General features: G+C 37.0%; 1 protein-coding gene across 1 annotated transcript; it reads left to right on the top strand.

Annotated features, from left to right (window-relative positions):
• The first annotated feature begins 1,816 nt into the window (after nt 1-1,816).
• On the top strand, nt 1,817-20,691 carry F13B (coagulation factor XIII B chain). The gene is made up of 11 exons (XM_070940973.1): nt 1,817-1,933; nt 5,938-6,138; nt 7,917-8,114; nt 8,809-8,985; nt 9,108-9,284; nt 13,571-13,750; nt 14,542-14,772; nt 15,750-15,956; nt 18,153-18,335; nt 19,387-19,600; nt 20,564-20,691. The coding sequence occupies exons 1-11, from the start codon at nt 1,864-1,866 to the stop codon at nt 20,565-20,567; spliced, it is 1,842 nt and encodes a 613-aa protein (XP_070797074.1). The 5' UTR covers nt 1,817-1,863; the 3' UTR covers nt 20,568-20,691.
• The last annotated feature ends 703 nt before the right edge of the window (nt 20,692-21,394 follow it).

Here is a 21,394-nt window from a genome sequence, read left to right as displayed (position 1 = left end):
TCCCCCTGGGGGCCGCCGGTCGACACTCCCGGAGGAGCCCCTTTCTGTGAGACCGTACTGGCCAGTGAGAGGCTACTGGTGGCAGCAGGTGGTCCTGTAAGTATCCAGGTCCTAAGCCATGGAGCGCTTTAAAGGTGGTAACCAAAACCTTGAAGCGCACCCGGAAGACCACCGGGAGCCAGTGCAGCTCGCGTAGGAGAGGTGTTACATGGGAACGCCACGTCGGTCCCATAACCACCTGCGCGGCCACGTCGGTCCCATAACCACCTGCGCGGCTGCACTCTGCACTTGGAGCCTCCGGGTGCTCCTCAAGGGGAGCCCCATGTAGAGAGCATTGCAGTAGTCCAGGCGGGAAGTGACGAGGACATGAGTGACCGTGCGTAAGGAGTCCCGATCTAGAAAGGGACGCAACTGGTGAATCAGGCGAACCTGATGAAAAGTCCTCCCGGTCATAGCCATCAAGTGCTCTTCTAAAGACAGCCGTGAATCCAGGAGGACCCCAAGTTGCGAGCCCTCTCCATGGGGGGTAATGACTCGTCCCCAATAGTCAGTGATGGCACCAACTGACTATCGGGACTCCGGAAACCACAGCCACTCGGTCTTGGATGGGTTGAGCCTGAGTCTGTTTCTCCCCATCCAGATCCGCATGGCCTCCAGGCACTGGGACATCACTTCAAGGGTATCATTGGGGTGGTCTGGGGTGGAGATGTACAGCTGAGTGTCATCAGCGTACTGATGGTACTTCACCCCGAAACCACGGATGATCTCACCCAGCGGCTTCACATAAATGTTGAACAGAAGGGGCGAGAGGACCAATCCCTGTGGCACCCCACATATAAGGCGCCTCTGGGTCGACCTCTGCCCCCCTGCCAACACAGACTGTGACCGGTCGGAGAGAAAGGAGGAGAACCACTGCAACACAGTGCCCCCTACCCCCAACTCTTCCAACCGGTGCAGCATGATACCATGGTCGATGGTATCAAAAGCCGCTGAGAGATCTAACGGGACCAGGACAGAGGAACAACCCCTGTCCCGAGCCCTTCAGAGATCATCAACCAACGCGACCAATGCCGTTTCCGTGCTGTACCCAGGCCTGAAGCCCGACCTTGAATGATAGCCTTATATATATAGTGGGTTACAATAATCCAAGTGAGATTATTAAGGCATGAATCACTTCAGTGTTGGGGAGATACTGTTTAACAAAGTGCAGATTATTATATATAGGTGTTTAAAAACCTAGCCTAGAGCTATCCAGTCACATGAAAGACCTTTTAACAAATCACATAAGTGTTGCAGATTTTTTTCACATTTGAATCAATCTGATTAATTAACGTTTAATTATTATGAATTAGTAATTAAATATTTTCCCACACTTTTAATGTTACATTTGTAGAACTTGGAATGGTATATTGTGAAATATCCTAAAGGAGATACTGCCTTCCTACAACTTAGATGTAGATATACATAATTCTATTTGGGGAATAAAGTCATAGTGAAAAGAAGAACAGTTTTTACCTGTCAAACTTCATATAGCTGGCAAAGCCAAAGAAGTAAAAATGATATGGATTTCAATAAAAGTATTTTATGCCAGTCTAGGAATAAATACAGAAGAAAGTATAATATGAATGTCCCAATTTGATGAAAGTGAGTTAATTAAGATTAAATCTGAGTCATTTTTGATTGAATCTGAGGCCTCAGTCATTACCTAGACTGAGTAGCTGTTTAAAAAATAATCTTTCAATTTATCTTCTGAAACCTTCCGGTCTGTCATACTCTCCTATAAATTATTAACTGAACTGACTTCAAAAATGGAGTAAACTACCAAAAGTGGGATAATACAAACTTGCCAGGAAAGCACTCGGGATGGGGTATAAAAGGTGGATGTTTTCATTTCTAATAATGTTTGCTGCAATAAGGAAACTTCTTGCTGAAGGTAAAAATCAAATATATGTTGTGCTTAAAATGTCACTACTTTTTCAAGAATTGTAAGGCAGTAGATACTGATGTCCTAGCTTAAAAGGGGATGTGTGTATCATCCCCTTCTGAGTACATCTTTATTTTTAAGAATATATGTAAAAATGTATAATTGCATGCATCCTGAGAGGCTGAAAGTTGTACTAGCAATCAAAAGATTTTGGATAACAATTTAATCTTAACCAAGTTTTGTGTGTGTGTGTGAGTGAGGGAAACATGGTAAATAGAAGATCATATTTATCGGGATATAACATCATTATACAATAAGCCTCACATTACAAACGTGCATTTTAATTGCATTGTTTTGTAAGATTTTTTTTTTTAAAATTGTAAACTTTATTAAAACACATATAAAAATATATAAAAACATTTACACAACAAACAACACGTAAATAAATTAATCTTTTGAAGCTTTGTTTCGTATTGGTTCTTCAGTTAATACAGTTGTACTTATTTCCCTTGGTCTTAACCTGATAGTTTTCTTTTTCTATTTCTCCCTCCCCATTCTCTTCTTCCCCTAAGAATTCCCCCTTATTAGTCTATGTACTGTATATTTGGATTATGCCTTTCATTTTAGGTTTCCCTCTACAGATTTGTCTGCCCATAGGAAGTTATTTATATACATATTTACACTTTTATCCTATCCTTCTTCTAAATGTATTCCTTTGTTAGTGGAGTTATGCCATTGATACCACTTATTCCATATTTTATAGTACTCTGTCTCTTCCTTTTCCTTTAACTCCTTTGTTAGCATATCCATTTCGGCACACTGTGTAATTTTGTCCATTACTTCTTTCATTGGAATTTTTTCCTGTTTCCAGTTCTTGGCATATGTTATCCGCGCTGCCGTTAGAATATGTATCAGCAAATATTTTATTTCTTTAGGGTATGTTTTGGTGAAAATTCCTAACAGGAAAGTTTCTGGCTTCTCTATTTGTAGTTTGGTGATTTGTTCCAGCCGTTTCTTAATGTTGGACCAAAATTTCTTTGCTGCCGGGCATGTCCATCATAGATGGTAAAAGGTACCTTGTGGGTTTTTACATTTCCAACATAGCGCACTATTATTCGGGTGTATTTTAGCTAGTCTTGTAGGCGACATGTGCCACCTGTAAAACATCTTCAGCTGATTTTCCTTGTATGCCACCGCTAATGTTATTTTTGTGTTCAGTTGCCAAAGTTCTTCCCATTTCTCCAAGTCTATTGTATATTTAAAGTTTTGCATCCATTTAATCATCGTATTCTTAACTGTTTCCTCCTCCAATTTATATCGCAACAGGAATTTATAGATTTTACTAATTAGTTTCTCTTCTGAATCTAGTATGATTTTATCTAACTCTTGTTTTTCTTTGTAAATTTCATATGACTTTATATATTCCTTATGTTTCGATTGAATCTGTGAGAAGGTCCACCAATCTATTTCTCTGTTTAAGTCTGTTTCCAATTGTTGTTTAGTTTTCAATTTCCCTTGGTAATCAATTAAGTCTTTGTATCTAATTATATCTGTGGGTTCTATTAGGTTTGGATGCCTTAATGCTTCTGATGGTGAAAGCCAAGTCGCGATTTTTGTATACTGTTGTTTTTTAATTTTGAGCCAGATTAATAGTAATGTGTTCCTAAGTGTGTGTCTTTTGAAGTAAGTGTGTGTTTTATGTTTTTCGTCCCATAAAAAGGAGTGCCAGCCTAGTTGTAAATCGTGGCCTTCTATTGTTAATATTCCACTGTTTTTCAGATCCATCCAATCTTTGACCCATGATAACACTGCCGCTTGATAGTAAAGTTCCCAATCTGGGAGTGCTGTTCCCCCTCTGTTCTTGGTGTCCTGGAGTAACTTCAATTTTATTCGTGGTCATTTCCCCTGCCATATAAATTTAGAAATCATCTTATTTAAAGTTTCAAAGAATTTTTTCTCTAACTTTATTGGCGCAACCTGGAACAAATATAACAGTTTTGGTAAGGTGTTCATTTTAATAGTGGAGATTCTTCCCATTAAGGAGATCTGTAGGTTTTCCCAATTATCCAAATCTTCTTTTATCTGTATCACTAATTTATAATTATTTTCTCTTATTGATAAAGTTTTTGGTGAGAGCCAGATCCCTAAGTATTTTTTATTTTTTTTTTGTTGCTTGGATTTGTATCTTGTTCTCCAGTTCTATCTCTTGGGACTTCGTAAGGTTTTTTAATAATAGTTTCGATTTATTCCTGTTTATTTTTAGGCCGGCCACCTCTCCAAATTCTTCAATTTTCTTAAACAGCTTTGGCACTACTTCTAGTGGCTCTTCCGCTATGAATACAAGGTCATCAGCAAAAGCCTGAACCTTGTACTCCTCTCGTCTTATTTTTAACCCTTTAATTTCCTGGTCTTCCCTAATTTTTTTTAGCAAAATTTCCAGTGTTAAAATATACAGAGCGGAGAAAGTGGGCAGCCTTGTCTAACCCCTTTTGTTATATCAAATTGGTCAGTCATGTCGTCATTCAAAATTACTTTTGCTGTTTGTTTGGTATATATTTCTCCAATAATTTTGTCGAAATTTGTTCCGAATTGCATGCTCTCTAATTGCCCTTTTAAAAATTTCCAATTTAAATTGTCAAATGCTTTTTGGGCATCAAGGAAAACCAGCGAAGCTTGTTTTCCGGAAGTGCTTCGTAATATTCAAGTGCATTTATTATTACTCTCATGTTGTTTTTAATTTGGCGACCCGGCAGAAATCCATTTTGGTCCATATGAATATAATTATTCAGTACTTTTTAAATTCTTTCCGCTATAATTATTGCAAATACTTTATAATCTGTGTTCAATAGAGATATTGGTCTATAGTTTTGGATTAATTGGTGATCAGTATCGTCTTTAGGTATGATTGTAATTATAGCTTCTGTCCAAGTTAATGGGATTTTTGTCTTCTCTAAGGCCTCATTGTATAGTTCCAGCATGATCGCTCCTAATATATCTTGTGCAGTTTTGTATAATTCCAGTATGCCATCTGGTCCTGGAGTTTTGTTATTTTTTTGTTTTTTCAGAGCAGCTTCCAATTCCATCTTTGTTATTGGCCTATTTAACATTTCTCTCTGTTCATCTGTATTTACTGGAATATCTGATCTTTTTATGTATTGTTTTATCTTTTCATCTTCTACTTCTTCCTGTTTATATAAGTTTGCATAAAATGTTTGAATAATTTCTTTTTTCACTTTCCTACTGTATTGGATTTCTCCATTTGCATCTCTAAATTGGTGTATCATCCTTTTATCTTTATCTCTTTTCAGTCTGTAGGCCAGCCATCTCCCAGTTTTGTTCGCGAACTCAAAGTAATTCTGTTTGGCCATTTTTATTTTCCAAGCTAATTCTTTTTGATTTATCAGATTTAAATTATGTTTGATTATTTTCCATTCTTCTTTTATTTTTTTACTATGCGGATATTGTTGCAGTTTATGTTCTATATTTTTTAATTCTTGGTACAGATTATCTACCTGTTGTTTCTTTTCTTTATTCTTTTTCCCTATATATGCTATGGTCAGACCTCTTATATATGCTTTTGCTGTATCCCAAGTGTTCTGTAAGGAAGTGTCCTCTTTTTTATTTATTTTGAAAAATAATTCTAGTTCCTTTTCTAGCATCTGTTTAAATTCTTTTTGTTTACAGATTCTTGTTTTGTAAGATTTTTTAAAGGACTGGTATTTATTCATTAGGTTCTAACATCCTTTTAACAAACTTCACTTTCCAGAATGTTTAGATCTTATAAAGTGAACAAACCTACATATATATAGGCGGGTTTTTGTCAAAATTTGAGTCATGAAGTAGAAACGATGTATTCAGCTGGATTCTTCTGAGCATAGTCACTGATAACATATTTTAAAGACATGAGTTTCAGTCTTTTTTTTCATTTGCCTACTGTCCTTGGTTGAAATGAAGTAGTTTGAAGAGTATATTTTTCATTTCTTCCTACTTGAATATTAATATATTTCTTCTAGACAAAGCTTGTGAGTTCCCCAATATAGAAAATGGAAGGATTGCACTATATTATTATAGTTTTAAAAATTATTATTTTCCAATGAAGAAAGGCGAAAAGCTCACATATACCTGCTTGGCTGGATATTCAGCTGAAACTGGAAGTCAAAATGGAAGGGTAAATTGCACCAATGAAGGCTGGACACCAGTACCCAAATGTTACAGTAAGTCTACATCCTTATTTTTCTAGTTTGGTTAGAAAAGAAATGTTGTATTCTTCATATGATAAAAAAATGTGAATGTTATATATAAAGTATAGCTAGAATGAGCAATCTGTATACACAATTTGATAGTTAAATAACTGACAAAAAAGTTCCAGATTGCTGTTGTGTCCATGGGATGCTGCAACTGATTGCAAATGTGAGCTAGATGCCAAGCATCTGAAATGTAATCACTTGACAGTATGGGTGGATATGGCAGAATGGGTGATAAGTACCTTTTGGGGGAGTTTTGTTGTAACTTTGAATAGTTGTTAAATATCGAGTAATTAAGCAAGGAAACTCTGTAGATTTCTCAAGCTATTAACATGGCTTCTTCATGTATGGAATTTGGTTAAGTGACTATGGGTCCTTTTTATAATATAATTCTTTTTTTTTAATAATATTTTATTGATTTTTAAAAAAGTTTTTTAAAAAGAAAACATCAAATCTCAGTTAACATCTGAGGTGTCGTGCAGTTACATATTTACATTATGTACATATCAAGTATCTTCAAATCTATCATTATTAGAAATAGACATATCCTTATAGTCTTGTTCTATTATTCCACCATTTGTACCACCTTTCCCATACTGCCTTAAATTTTGAATTCTCATCGTCTTTAAGAACACTAGTTAATTTTGCCATTTCTGCGCATTCTAGGATTTTATTTATTATTGTCATCTCTGGAGGGGTTTGTTTATCCTTCCAGTATTTTGCAAAGGTTAATCTGGCCGCTGTTATAACATGTATAATTAATTGTATCTTGTCCTTAGAGAGTCCGTCTCCCATCATTCCTAATAAAAAGATTTCGGGGGAAAGTTTTATATCTTCATCCACTATTTCTCATAGCCAAATTCGTATTTTTGTCCAAAACTTTTTTGTCTCCGGGCAGGACCACCACATATGAAAGAAGGTGCCGACCTCCTTTCCACACTTCCAACAAATTGCTGAGGCACTGGGAAATATTTTTGCTAGTCTAGCTGGGGCTAGATACCATCTGTGAAATATTTTATAGTGGTTCTCCCTGTAAATTGCTGATTTAGTAAGATTATAATTTCTATTCCAAGCCTCCTCCCAGTCATTGAAATTTAGTCTGTAGCCAATATTTTTTTCCCAAATGCTTAGTTGATTCCTAGCTATTCCTTCTGCTCTGTCCTCGCCTAATAAGAGGTTGTAAAATCTCGCTAGCATTTTCTTTTCAATCCCCAACATAATTTTATCTAAATTGTTGTACTTCGTCTCTATACCAAATTGGTCCCTATCTTTTTGGTATAGAGCTTATCTGCAGGTAGCTCCACCAATCTAAATTAAAACCTTGATTACTTAGTGTTTCTCGTGATCTAAGAATACCATTTTCATCTAATATATCTTTGTATGTGCCAAATTTCAAGATATCCCTTTTATTAGTGGTAGTCAAAGCCCCCATAATTGAGAGCCAAATCGGTACTTTCGTATAAAATCTTTGTCTAATTTCTTCCCATGTTTGAATCAGGGTCTCCCTTAATTTGTGTCTATGGAAATATGAGTTCTTTTTATTCTTTGGGCCCCATAAATAAGCGTGCCAACCTGCCTGTAGATCGTGGCCTTCTAACGTCAGGATTCTCTTATACTCTGGTTTCTCTTCAGATCATATAAATCTTTCGCCTTTTTATAATATAATTCTTGCCATGTAAGAGTTTAATTTTTATGAACAAAGGAAAAAATATAACATTTTTCTCCTCTTTTTCTTTAACGCACTAAAGAGAAATGCGTCCAACCTACTTTAGATAATGGTGTTTTTGCTGATACAAAATTGTCTTACGACATCTGGGAAAACTTAAAATATAGTTGCCATTCAGGCTACCAAACTCCAGAAGGCAAGAGGGATGCAAGTATACAATGTCTTCAAGATGGATGGTCAGTTCAGCCACAGTGTATGGAAGCCACTAAAGAACCTTTAGGTAATACTAAACCCATGACCCATTGGGTCATTGTTTCAAAGATATTTTGTTAAAAAAAACTGAATGACCAGAGGTGGATAAAAAAAATCATGAGACTGGAAGAGTCTTCCAACTTCCTGTTGTCTTTCCCAATGAATTTCCTTGTGGGAAGCTGGCAGTAAACCTGGAAAACCAACCTTCCTTCCTTCCTTCCTTCCTTCCTTCCTTCCTTCCTTCCTTCCTTCCTTCCTTCCTTCCTTCCTTCCTTCCTTCCTTCCTTCCTTCCTTCCTTCATCACCTCCTGAAAGTTGCAAAACTTTTCATCCTTTAACACCCATTGTCCCCAAGATAAAAAATCTTGCAAAGATTGAGGATGCAGTTCTGGCCAGGCTTGGAGCTACTTGCACAGAACCTGCCAAATAACCCAAGAGACCAATAGAATTAGATCTGACCTTTAATTGATTAGCTGAAGTCAATTAATCTGGAAAAAAGTGTTCTGAGTTATTTTGACTCTGCTATACCTGTCTTAATTTATGCCTAACTCATTGCTTCCATATTTAGGCTTCTCTCAAAATAACTTAAAGTGTCAGTGAATTAAAAATATCAACAACAACAAATATAATGACATCTGTATCTTGTATTGTTTTCTGCACAACCTATTTTTCCTCTTCCCTTTTTTCAATGCCTGTTTGGTTTTTCTGCCATTTGTTTTCAGGGACTTGCTTAGCTCCAGATCTGTTATATGGTCAGTATCATACAGTGCAGAGAGTGTTCAATGTGAATGACAAGCTCAAATATGAATGCATGGATGGATATGTTACAGCCGGAGGAAACACAACAGAAGAAGTGCTGTGTCAGATTCAAGGGTGGTCGCTTGTTCCCAAATGTACTAGTAAGTTAATTTACAGGACTTTGCTTTAGGCCAAAAACAACATTCCTAACTAGGAGCTATCTGTCAACAATGAAAAATATATCACTTATTCATGTACATTCTTATTTTGCCTTGCTTTTTAGAATTAGAGTGTTCAACTCCAAATCCTGTTGAACATGGAAAAGTTTATCCCAAGAAAAGCACTTATGAAGAAGGAGATGTAATTCAGATTATCTGTTTGGAAGGTTATACTTTAAGAGGATCTGAGTTAATTCAGTGTTATTACTTTGGCTGGTATCCAGAATTTCCAATATGTGAAGGTACTTCTTTTGTACTATTCATAGATCCCTATAACTTTGTTTGGTAAATTTGTATACCATATTTTTCGGAGTATAAGGCACACTGGAATATAAGACGCACCTTAGTTTTTGGGAAGGAAAATAAGAAAAAAGCTGATTGGCAGGTGGATCAGCCTCCCAGAATACTCCCAATCAGCTGAATTTTAGCAACAGGTTCCTTGGTTGTGAGCTCTCTGCCTTGGTGTTTTGTTTTGTTTTTTGCTTTTTTTTTTTTCTGCATCTGAAACTTCTGAAACTCTGTTTCAGAAAAAACTTTTTTTCCTGCCTCTGAAAACCTCCGAAACAGAGCTTCAGAAAAAAAGCCTCTGAAGCTCTGTTTGGGGGCTTCTTTTCTGAAGCTTTGTTTCTGATGCTTTTTTCAGCCTCTGAAACCTCCATTTGAGAAGCTGGGTGGGGCTACTTTCGGAGTATAAGACGCACCCAGATTTTCACTCTCTTTTTTGGGGGGAAAAGGTACGTCTTATACTCCGAAAAATACGGTAATTGCCCATCTCACAAACATGACTCTGGCACACAAAACAAGAAAAATACTTAACAAAAACCTATTAAAGACAATAAAAAAAATGAAAGTCATTTAGAAATCCATCTGCAAGACAGTTCATTCGATTTCCCTAGCAACAGAGCCACTTTGCAGGCTCCATACCTACTGCACATTACTGGATTCCCACAGCCACATGTTTTCAGGCCCTTCAGTAAAGTCAGCAAGGCCAGGGTCAATCTTAGGGGGAATGGTCATTCACAGGGTGGGTGCCACAGCAGAAAAGGCTCTCCTACTGGGTCCCATCAGATGAACTTGCTTTGTGGATAGGATCTGCAACATGCCTTTCTTGCCAGTCCTGATGGGATGGGTAGATGTGATTGGGGAGAGACAGTCCAGGAGTGGGCTTCAGATCCTTTAGCAATGGGTTCACTGCCCCGTTGCTGGGTGGGTGTGGCATGGTGGGTGTGGCCTAGATGGCTGCCTGCATGGGGGATGGGGCGTTTTTCACCCTCCAGAGGCTTTTCACCTTCTCGAGCCTCCGGGAAAGTGAAAACTGCTTCCCCCAGCATCCGGAGGCCCTCCAGAGGCCAGAAATAAGCCCGTTTCTGGACTTCTGGAACCTCCAGCAGGCCCTTTTTTGCCCTCCCAGACCCCCTGCGCAGCCCCTGCAGTTACCTGGAATGATGAATAGGCCATGTGGAGACTCAGGGGAGGGGAGGGGAGGGGTGGCCTGCCAGGGGTGGAATTTGGAGATTCACTGAACCCCAGAGATCCTTGGCTAGAGGATCACCCGAACCCTGCTGAACCCCCAGGAGCCCACCCCTGGACAGTCCCTCAAATAACCCAGTCCCATGCTATATTTAAAATTCAAACAGGCAAGTGCTCTCCTTATAGGATGTCCTTTTAAATTTGCCTTCTAACAGAGCAGATGTTAAATCAACTTTGAGATTAGTCAGGCAGGAATATATTTTGCTAGCTTCAGAATCAGATTTGATTCCAGGATTTAAAAAGTAGGTCATTTTTAAGGTGACCAGACGTCCCACTTTTGGCGGGACAGTCCCGCTTTTGAACAATTTGTCCCGCGTCCCGCGGCGTTTTAAAAAAGTCCCGATTTTTAGAAAGAATGCACAGCGCAGTGGTGGGTTGCTCCCGGCTGCCTCCTGAGTCCCACCTTATGGCTAGAGGGGAAAAAAACTGTTTAAACTCTTGCCGCAGGGCTTCAAAGGGCCGTCCTACAGCTGATCAGTGTTAAAAGAAAACAAATGAGTAGACCAATGCCTGCAAAAATAGAAAAAACAACCCCTTAAAGCTTCAGCATAGGTTAATTAGCACAAGTTGATTAGAGCGGCTTTCCCGACTCTCAGCTGATTTGCTCTCAGCTGTTTTGCTCAGGGCTCTGTAGTTGCTAGCTGCAGAATGCTGGAGATTTTTTCCCCCTAACTATGTTTTAAAAGCGAAACTGAAAGTAAAGCAGGGTGCAACATGGCAAAATGAGGCAGAAAGAGATTTCTTTTTCTTTTTCTTTTTCCTCACCAAAAAAGGTAGGTGCAAAACTGCAAACAATGGGAAATTTAGGGCAAAAGAGGAGAGTTCAAGATTTTAAAACACAAAAGAAAAAAAGCTCTATTTAACTAGGGAATTGTAATAATTGAGATACTATTAATTGTATATTGTGTTGAAAGCAGAAATGGTTAAGTTGTGGTTTGGAGGAATATATGGGGGAAATTATTCGGTTTATTATTATTGGTAAATATAATTATTTGATTTGTAAGAAATTGGATAGCATGGAAATAATTGGTATATTCATGTTCAGATTGATTAATATACAAAAAAGACAGTTATATAACTAATTGATTTATATTAAAATGTTGAATTTGTATTAAACAACTGTATTATATAATTACATAATTAACCAATGTGAGGATGGATATAAAAATAGATGACAATGGGAAGGGGTATAATATAGAATATAAGGGAAAAATTGAATTTGATTAAGATTAAGATTAGAGATGAGGATGAAGGGTAATATTGTTTTTTTAAAAAATAGATGAGGAATAAATATGGCAAAAAGGAAATATAAAAATTGTAAATTTAATGAAATGACTAAACACTGTTTAAATTTGTGAACCAGCCAAATATTCTGTTCAAAGAAAATACATTGTATGTTTGTATGTGTGTTTCTAATTATTGCTATTTATTCATATTTGTTCTCTTTTATTCTTTAAAGTTTAACAATTCATTCGTTATCTTAATATCTTTATATTTGTTTGGGGTTGGCTTTCTTCCCTTTCATCTTTTTTTTTTTGTACAGCAATCTTTCTCCTCAAACCTACCACCTCTCTCTTTTCTTTCCTTCTTACTTTCTCTTCCCCCCTCTTCTTCTCCTCCCTACTTCCTCTTCCTTTCTCCTTCTCCTCCTCTCTTCCTCCCTCTCTTACCCTCACTCCTACTCTAATTTCCCTTCCCTTCCTTCATCCCTCTCTATTGCTGTATCCTTTTATGCATATGGACTACTCAGAGGGCTGAAAAAGTTATTTTTGACTGGTCCGGTCCTCACACTTTTGACCAGTCCTCGAACTTACGACTGTCCTCACATTTTACATTTTTGCCCTATCTTGTCATCATGGTGAAGAGAAGCAGTTGTGAAATGAGTGACATGGTTGTTAAGAATGCTGCACGGGCATAAATGTGAGGATGGTCATCAGTATGAGGACCAGTCAAAAGTGCGAGGACCTGTCAGAAATGACTTTTTTCAGCCCTCTGGTTAGTCCTTTTGTGCATATGGACTACTCAGAGGGCTGAAAAATTTATTTTTGACTGGTCCTCGCACTTTTGACCAGTCCTCAAACTTACGACTGTCCTCACATTTTATGTTTTTTGCCCTATCTTATCACCATGGTGAAGAGAAGCAGTTGTGAAATGAGTGACATGGTTGTTAAGAATGCTGCACGGGCATAAATGTGAGGATGGTCATAAGTGTGAGGACCAGTCAAAAGTGCGAGGACCTGTCAGAAATGACTTTTTTCTATACACATAGCCATGGCCACCCGGTCACATGACCAGCTAGCCACACCCACCCAGTCACATGACCTCCAAGCCACGCCCACAAAATGGTGGGTGTCCCGCTTTACCAATGTTAAAATCTGGTCACCTTAGTCATTTTGCCATTATCAATAAGGACTTGCTTCTCAAAAGGCCTAGCCTGCAAACAGTTAAAACTCTGGGGACAGAGTAGAAGTTGTTAGAGCAATCTGGTTTATTGGACAAGAGTTAAGCTTTAACCATAGAGTTAAGTCTACCAACCATATGTGAGCCTCCAATTTGGTAGAACAACCTCCATTAATATTTTCATTATACAATGTATTCCTTTTCCCTGAACTTCACCAAAATCACTAATTATGTAATTTGCTTTAAATATGTTGCAGAATAGTTAGGAGGGAAAAATTATACTGAATCATTAACTGAAGAGCATAAACCAAATGCTCCTTTTCTATATACAGCATGTTAACCCTTAGAATTATTTTTTTCAAGTAGGTGTGTTTAACATTTTGGTTCCCTGGAGGTCTGTGATGGCTACTTTGATTTTGCTTCGCTTATTATCTTTGAAAAGTGTAGTAAAAGCGATGTCTTGATTTTTTTTCCTAGATAAAAATAATGATTATTGTGTCCAGATTTCCCTTGGACATGGCTTTTCTGAAAGAGTATACTGTAAAACTTTTACTAAAACAAAATGGTATTTTGCTATTATTTATTATTCTGATTACAGAAAGAAGAAACAAATGTCCTCCCCCACCTCAGCCCCCAAATACCAGATTGCTAACCAATTTAAGAACCTATCGTCAGGGGGATGTAATACATTATCAGTGTGAGCGTTCTTTCCAGCTTAATGGAACTAGAGAAATCCGATGTGAGAATGGGAAATGGACTTCACCTCCCAAGTGCATAGGTCTGACTCTAAATATTGATGTTAGATAATTATATAATGGAAGATGGAATTTTACTATATAGTGTAATGCCTATGTTGTGTATTTTCTCTTCAAATATAAATGTGATATGCATTCAGGGATATTTAGTCATCCAAAATAGAATAGTCTAGATATCAGACATTCTGGATAGCTAGTTCTATCTATCCAAGAGATTCAGATGATATTATTTCTGTAAGAATATCTTTATTCCCAGAACTAAAAACGGTCCCTTTTCTATGTCAGAGAGGTGTAGAGGTTAAAGGTCATGGTATCAGGCTGTGCGTAGCACACTGCCGCACCTCAGATGCCTATGTATCTTGCATGCCTATATGATCTCATTCTGGCTCTGGTCTGTATTATCTCACCTTGCTTTCACCATCAGGAGGATGGCATCTTAAGGGGGGCGAGTAGTAACTACCATAAAAACACTGTCACTAGTTTGCCTTTCTCTGCTTGTAAAAACTGTATAAAAGCAATAAATGCTGCGAAGGCAGTCAGACATCTTCGCACTTTGCAAATGACTGGACCCTGATTTCTACAGAGAGGCAGTAGAAAATTGAGCACATCCTTTTGCTGAGTTCTGAATTTTCCTAATTATGACTTTGTTAGCTTCAAGCTAACATGTTGAGAAAGAGAAAAAGGAAATTTGTAACTTAAAAATGCAAAAGGATTGAAATGCCATTTACTGTATGTAATAATTTTGATAAAGTATAGTTGAACATCATTAAATTGTTATTGTTGTACGTCTCTTTCCATCATTTTTATTTCTCAGATGTGGGCAGGGCATTGACCACAGAAGATTATCGGACTGTAGAAACTGGTGGGAACTGCAATTCCCCTCCTGTAGTTAAAAATAGTATTACTGTTAATGATATTGGTCAGTTGGCAAGTTACAGCCCTGGATCTTTAGTGGAATATGCATGTCGTCCCTTACATATAATGAAAGGATCCAGTACAGTTCATTGTATCCATGGAACTTGGACTGAGCCACCAACTTGTTTAGGTAAGCTTTGAATAAATAGGATACATTTTATATAAATGATTAAATTGAAGAATTCTGTGAAATCCTGAATAAATGAATGATGTAATGCCAGATCATAATATTTTTAAATTTTAACATATTTGCCAGCTTTCATTCAAAATCTGAAATATTTCTAGACAGCAGATATGTACCACAGGAATATTGAAAACCGGTTATCATGGACATTTTCCCCAAATATGATGAATGAGCTCAGAACTTTGTATTAAAAGTTCCCATCCCCCATATGGCCATATATATCTTTTTATTTTATATAAAATGACATGTTGTATTATTCTGCATCAACAGTGTATCCCTGGATGCCTAATCCTACTTATATATTGCAGATGAAAGATATTAGATTGAAAGACCACTATAGCATATTACTGTTCTATGAAATGTTTATTTACAAATTAGGCTAAATAAACATGCAGCATTACGTTTCTATAAACCTGATAATTATTCTTTAAAAGTATAATAGTTGTTTTTCTCCAAAAATTTCTTCTCCAAAACCATTTGAAAACTGATTGCTCTAAGTGTGATTAAAACACAACATTTGACCAGCATAATTAATATTCAACACGTATCTGAACATACTGTTTGGTTATCCCAATTAACATATCTTCATTTTATAAGAAATAGCTAACAATAGATAAACTCTGCCCATTATACATTTTGTGTTATGGATTGAGCTACTCCAATGTGAATAATACATGAAAGGATTAATCAGTTTGTTTTTTTATACTGGGGATCATGATTCTGTTGATTACCACAAAGCTTTACTCTCTAAGGGAGGAGACTATAAAAGGCAACAAATCATTGTTAACCATAAATGAAGAATGTTTCCCTTTCCCATCTCCCAATATCCACAATCAACTAGATTTGTGCCTTGGTAACTACTGAGTATCAATAATTTTTTAATCACAGAACTTAATACATTATTGTTAACTCTTGCCTTACAGAGCCATGTTTAGCTAGAGAAGAAATTGCTGGCAATTACAACCTAGAAATGAAATGGAAGCTTGAAGAAGAATGGTATTTCATGCATGGTGATTTTATTGAATTTGTATGTAAACCAGGATATGTTTTGCCACCCTTAGTGTCAGAATCCAAATTGCTGGTGCAATGTAATGATGGACAATTGAGATACCCTCAGTGTATTTCCAAAGGTAAAATGATGCTGTTCTTAACAAAAGTTTTATCTGGAGTTTGGCAAATTCCAACATTCTCAGATAGCAACTATTTACAGTTATGACAGTGATGAAAAAGTATGATGAAAAAGCTGTTTTAGGCACAGTACTCTTCAACATCTTCATCAATGATTTGGATGAGGGGATAGATGGGGAACCCATCAAACAGACAACACCAAACTTGCAGGTATAGCCAAAACTCCAGAAGATAGGCTTAAGATATAGAAGGATATTGACAGACTTGAACATTGGGCACTATCTAACAAAATTAAATTCAATGGTGAAAAAAAAGTAAGGTTCTACATTTAGGCAAGAAAAACAGAATGTGTAGGTACAGTATAAATGGTGCGTGGCTCAATAATAGTAACTGTGAGAGGGATCTTGGAATCCTAGTGGACAATTATTTAAATATGAGCCAGCAGTGTGCTGAAGCCAACACAGTTCTAGGCTACATAAACAGAGAGATAGGATCAAGATCACATGAAGTGTTAATACCACTTTATAATGCCTTGGTAAGGCCACACTTGGACTACTGCATCCAGTTTTGTAATGATGTAAAAAAGATGTTTAGACCCTAGAAAGAGTACAGAGAAGAGCAACAAAGATGATTAGGGGACTGGAGGCTAAAACATATAAAGAAACAGTCGCTGGAATTGAGTATGTCTAGTTTAATGAAAAGGACTAGGGATGACATGATAGCAGTGTTCCGGTATCTCAGGGGCTGCCACAAAGAAGAGGCAGTCAACTTATTTTCCAAAGCAACAGAAGGCAAGACAAGATACAATGGATGGGAGACCTAGAACTAAGGAGAAATTTCCTGATAGTTAGAACAATTAATCAGTGGAACAACTTGCCTCCAGAAGTTGTGAATGTTCCAACACTGGAAGTTTTAAAGAGATTGGATAACCATTTGTCTGAAATGGTATAGGGTTTCCTGCCTAAGCAGGGGGTTGGACTAGAAGACTTCCAAGGTCCCTTCCAACTCTGTTATTCTATTCTATTCTAATTATGCAACCAATGTCCATGTTTATTACTTTTGCAGCCCCACCCTCTCTTTCATGTGTTCACCATTACAATGTTACTATGCATTGTCCTGTGCCTAACCATTCTTCTGCCCCTTTGCAGAGCAAAGAGATTGCATAAATAAGTGGGCTGCTTTCCTCTCCTTAGGGACATGCAGTATGTCCCTAAAATGTATTAACCACAAGATAATAAGCTCAGCTCTGTGATCTTAATTAATTAATTAGAATCATGGGCTGGTTGGCAGCGGATGCCTAACCAGTTTCACAGTAAAGGTTTGCGTGCCTCCTAAGGGGCTTGTGGCTTGCAGTTGCAAGCATGCTAGGCCAGTGGTTCTGAACCTGTGGTCTGCAAATCTCTGGGTGGTCTGCACTATCATAGGAGGTCTGCGAAGACTTAAAGAAATGTTATGATTTAAATCTTGAGTTATGTCTTGGGGGTCCATGGCCATGGTCTGTGGTCACAAAAGGTATCCATGGTGCATGGTGTTCTAGGCAAACAGCCAATGCAAGTGCATTTGTTTCAATGTATATTGCCCACTGTGTGAATGCTTATTCTTTTATGTAAATATAAACAGCAATTCTGTTCTTACTCGTTTTTCCAGTGCTGGAAATGATGGGGGAATGCGGAAAAGGGATTTGCCCTTTTATCTGACTTCCTCAGGAATCAATTTCTGAAAACTTTCCTTGCTGTTTGGGCTCATCCAGCTGTTTGGGGCCATATCTTTCTTATGCTGCAAAGCAAAGAAAAAGTAAAATTTCAAGCAAGTAATGTGATTTTGCTTAAGCAAAGATTGCTTAAGCAATTGGTTGACAGAACCAATTGCAAACATGGATTGCCAGTATATCATTTGGTGGTTAAAAGTTCAATCATTGTATTACAGTAATGAGATTCACCAGTTATGTGCATCTAAATGTTACTTTTTTATATAAAAAACATTGATAATAATATATATAAAATCAGAATGATAACTCTACCTCTCACTTTGAATGGGGAGGCATTTTACCCCAATTTTATAGTTTACTACTCTATAAAATAAGGATTGCAGGAGAAAATTTGTGCAAAAGCACCTTTCCTCTCTCAATTTTAAAACTGATTTTATCCATAAACATTACTGTCTTATGCTACCTTTATTTTTTCTACTGTGTTTTGCAGGCTTAAGTGCTAACTGTGGCCCTCCACCTTCCATAGAAAATGGGGTTGTTATGGGCTCATTAACAGAAAACTATGAAGATGGTTCAACAATACAATACAGTTGCAATGAATATCATGTTTTGCAAGGTTCCATAACAGTCTTTTGTTCAAGGAGCCAATGGACTACTCCACCTGCTTGTATAGGTATTGTATAGTAGTGTTATCATTATAACACAATGCAAATAGATACCAAATAAACATGGAGCTTCAATGCGTTTCAATACATTTTAGAAAAGCATTGCTGTCTTCATGGAGGGCCCTCAATGTAAAGTTTTCCAATTGCTCAATTGTATTACATGGCAATGAATTAGATGTTGCAGTCATCCTTTGTAGCACTGGAATGAAAGCTCAGAATTGGTATATAACAACAGTGAGAATAGACTGCTCTTGAGAAATGTGATTCTCATTCTGCATGCAGCTTGAATGTTAAATTATTGAAGCTTCAGTAACCTGGGTTTTGTAATAATGTCTCCCTGATTGTAATAATGTCTCCCTGATTCATGATTTGATAATGGATGAGAGGGTTGATCTACCATGTATTAGTGAAATCTGCTTGGGCATGGAGGAGTATATTCCCATCTCAGAAATGAGACTATCTGGGTTTCAAGCATGGCTCCAGTTGCCACTCTTGGTGATGGAATGACTATTGTCATCTGAGAGATGCTGTTGACTTTCAGAGGCACTGCCCCACAGATAATCAGCTGTGAGGCCCCACTGATAAGATTGATTTCTAGAGATCAACTTAATTGTTGTACTGTCTTGTTCAGATTCCCTGCCTGAGCTGCTCGATGTAATAGGCATGTTGGTGTTAGAGTTCCCCAGACTCTATTTGGGGGACTTCAACTTTCTCTTCCTAAATATGGAGCAGGAAGCAGCTCAGAAGTTCACAGCCACGATGCAAATCATAGATCTGATCTCACTTAGATTATTTTAAGGCCTGACTCACAGCAGTGGTGTTAGCCCTTTGAGGTAGTCCAGACAAGAAACAGAACAATGAATATTAACTTTATCTTCAAATTAGCAATCTAATGGAGTGAAAATAAGCTCTTATTAATTCTGATTTATGAAGTTGTAGTTCAATAATATTTACATTTTATCAGATGCAGTATAAAAAGAATCCTGGTATCTAAGGAAAATGTTCTATTAAATTTCATGGTATGGTAAAAAATAATAATATTGTGTTTATTTTCTAAAGAGCCATGCACCTTGTCACAGGAAGAGATGGCAAAAAATAATTTGCTTTTGAGATGGAGTTTTGACAATCGACCTTATTTTCTTCATGGAGAATTTGTTGAATTTGTATGCAAAGCATATCACTCTACAGGACCTCTATCAAATTCACCCTCTGAATTTAGAGTACAATGCCAGAATGGACAACTATTTTACCCACAATGTGTTAGGAATCAAAGGTAAGCAAAACATTATCTGCAACGTATTTTCATACTTATGTAGTCCTATGTTTTCCTTATTCAAATGTATTTTAAGGATTTGGGTATATTGGCTAAAAATGATATTGGGACAATCAGTGGTGGGTTGCTCCTGGTTCTGTCTGGTTCTTGCGAACCGGTAGTAAAATTGGCGAGAGGTTCCACTTACCCGGCCGGACATCATAAGGGATGATCTGCGCACGCGCAGAAGCACGAGAGAAAGAGAGAGCAAAGGGAGCACGCACGCATGCTCCCGTTGCGAACCGGAAGTAAAGGTAAGTAGAACCGACCCCTGGGGACAATGTATATTTAATATATTTATCCAAAGTGTTCAAGCACTTATTTATTGCTACCTCAAAAATATCAATTTCCAAGGACTTCCTGTTTGGTTTCTTTCATTCTGCCATAATTAGAAAAATAGAAGTTTTTTATTTTTTAATTTATCAAAGCTCCGTTGAACCTGAATTATTGGCAATATTAAAAACAGATATGTTCTACTCTATTAAATTAAGTATCTCTTACAGGATTTAGCTTGATGTAGAAGACTTGATGGATATTTATACAATGTATCTTGTAATTGTATAAAGCACCTTGTAAAATAGAGAAAGGGAAGGTATTCTAGTATGGGTACATAAAATGAAATTAAAGCAGGAGATAGTGTCAGTCTGTTCAAGAATATGAAAAAAAAACCTTATTGATATAAAATTCTTCCTCTTTTTTTTTTAGATGAGAGATCAGTTGACAGAAAATGCAAAATTTTGCAATAGGTTATTTGGAAGTTACAATGGTTTATATAATCTCTTTTTTGAGCTGAGCAGTACTGCTGTTTTCTCACTTATGAATAATTAATCTTATATTCTAAACCAAGTTTTAGAAGTACTGGTTATAATTATATACTCTGTGTCTCTTTGTAAGTAATGCTTAACATATTTTGTTTTTCTTTAGATAAGAAAATTGAAAAAAAAAACCACCTTGAGTGACTCCTCTGCCTCATTTCATGTTGCAAGAAGCATGCAAATTAACTTTCATTATAGTACCTTTTTTTTTTTTTTTTACTGCTGGAAGATATAGTTACTCGGGTTTATTGGATTAGCTGTTGGCTTCAGCATGCAACATCATTTGAAGAATAATTCTGATTTGGATTCAGATAAATAAATATTCATATTTATTACAATAAACAGCTTTGCATTTACCCACTTCAGTTTTTTTAAAAAATACCAAAATTCCTCCAAGTTATTCTTTTATTTTTCTTCTTAATAATACACCTTAAAAGACTTTTTCATATCTGAGATTAATCAACATGCTTCAGGTATTCTTATGTGACACGGTAACAGCAGGTTTAACAACTGACATTTTATATATTAAGCCTTTTGAGGGTGAAGGCTTATTCTCTGAGCTTAAGCCTGTTAAAAACATTTGCTTAACAAAATAAAAGTGTATATTAGGCCCCTCATTCAAAAATCTTTCTCATACAAAAATCTTAATGGCCTTCCATGAAGTACCTTTATCCACTGTACAATTCCAGTGGGAACCCAAATTGCTATGATTGTGCATAGAGAAATTTAAGGACTCTATTATGAAAAAAGTCAAGAGCAGAGCCTTGGCTATTGGATTTGAGAGGTTCATTGCAAGAACAACAGTTCAGGTAGAGAGATTGCCGTGACACCGAGTCTCCACTTCCAGGAATAAAGGAGACACCTATCTGAATGATTTGCTATTTCATCCTCAGCAACTACTTGAACAACAGATAGTATTTTTTGGATGGGGATATTTGAA

This window comes from Pituophis catenifer, unplaced genomic scaffold (genome assembly GCF_029215685.1).
Source record: "Pituophis catenifer annectens isolate HBS135680 unplaced genomic scaffold, rPitCat1.0.hap2 SCAF_3, whole genome shotgun sequence".
Lineage (NCBI taxonomy): Eukaryota > Metazoa > Chordata > Lepidosauria > Squamata > Colubridae > Pituophis > Pituophis catenifer.
This window is presented reverse-complemented; position numbering and strand designations above follow the sequence as displayed.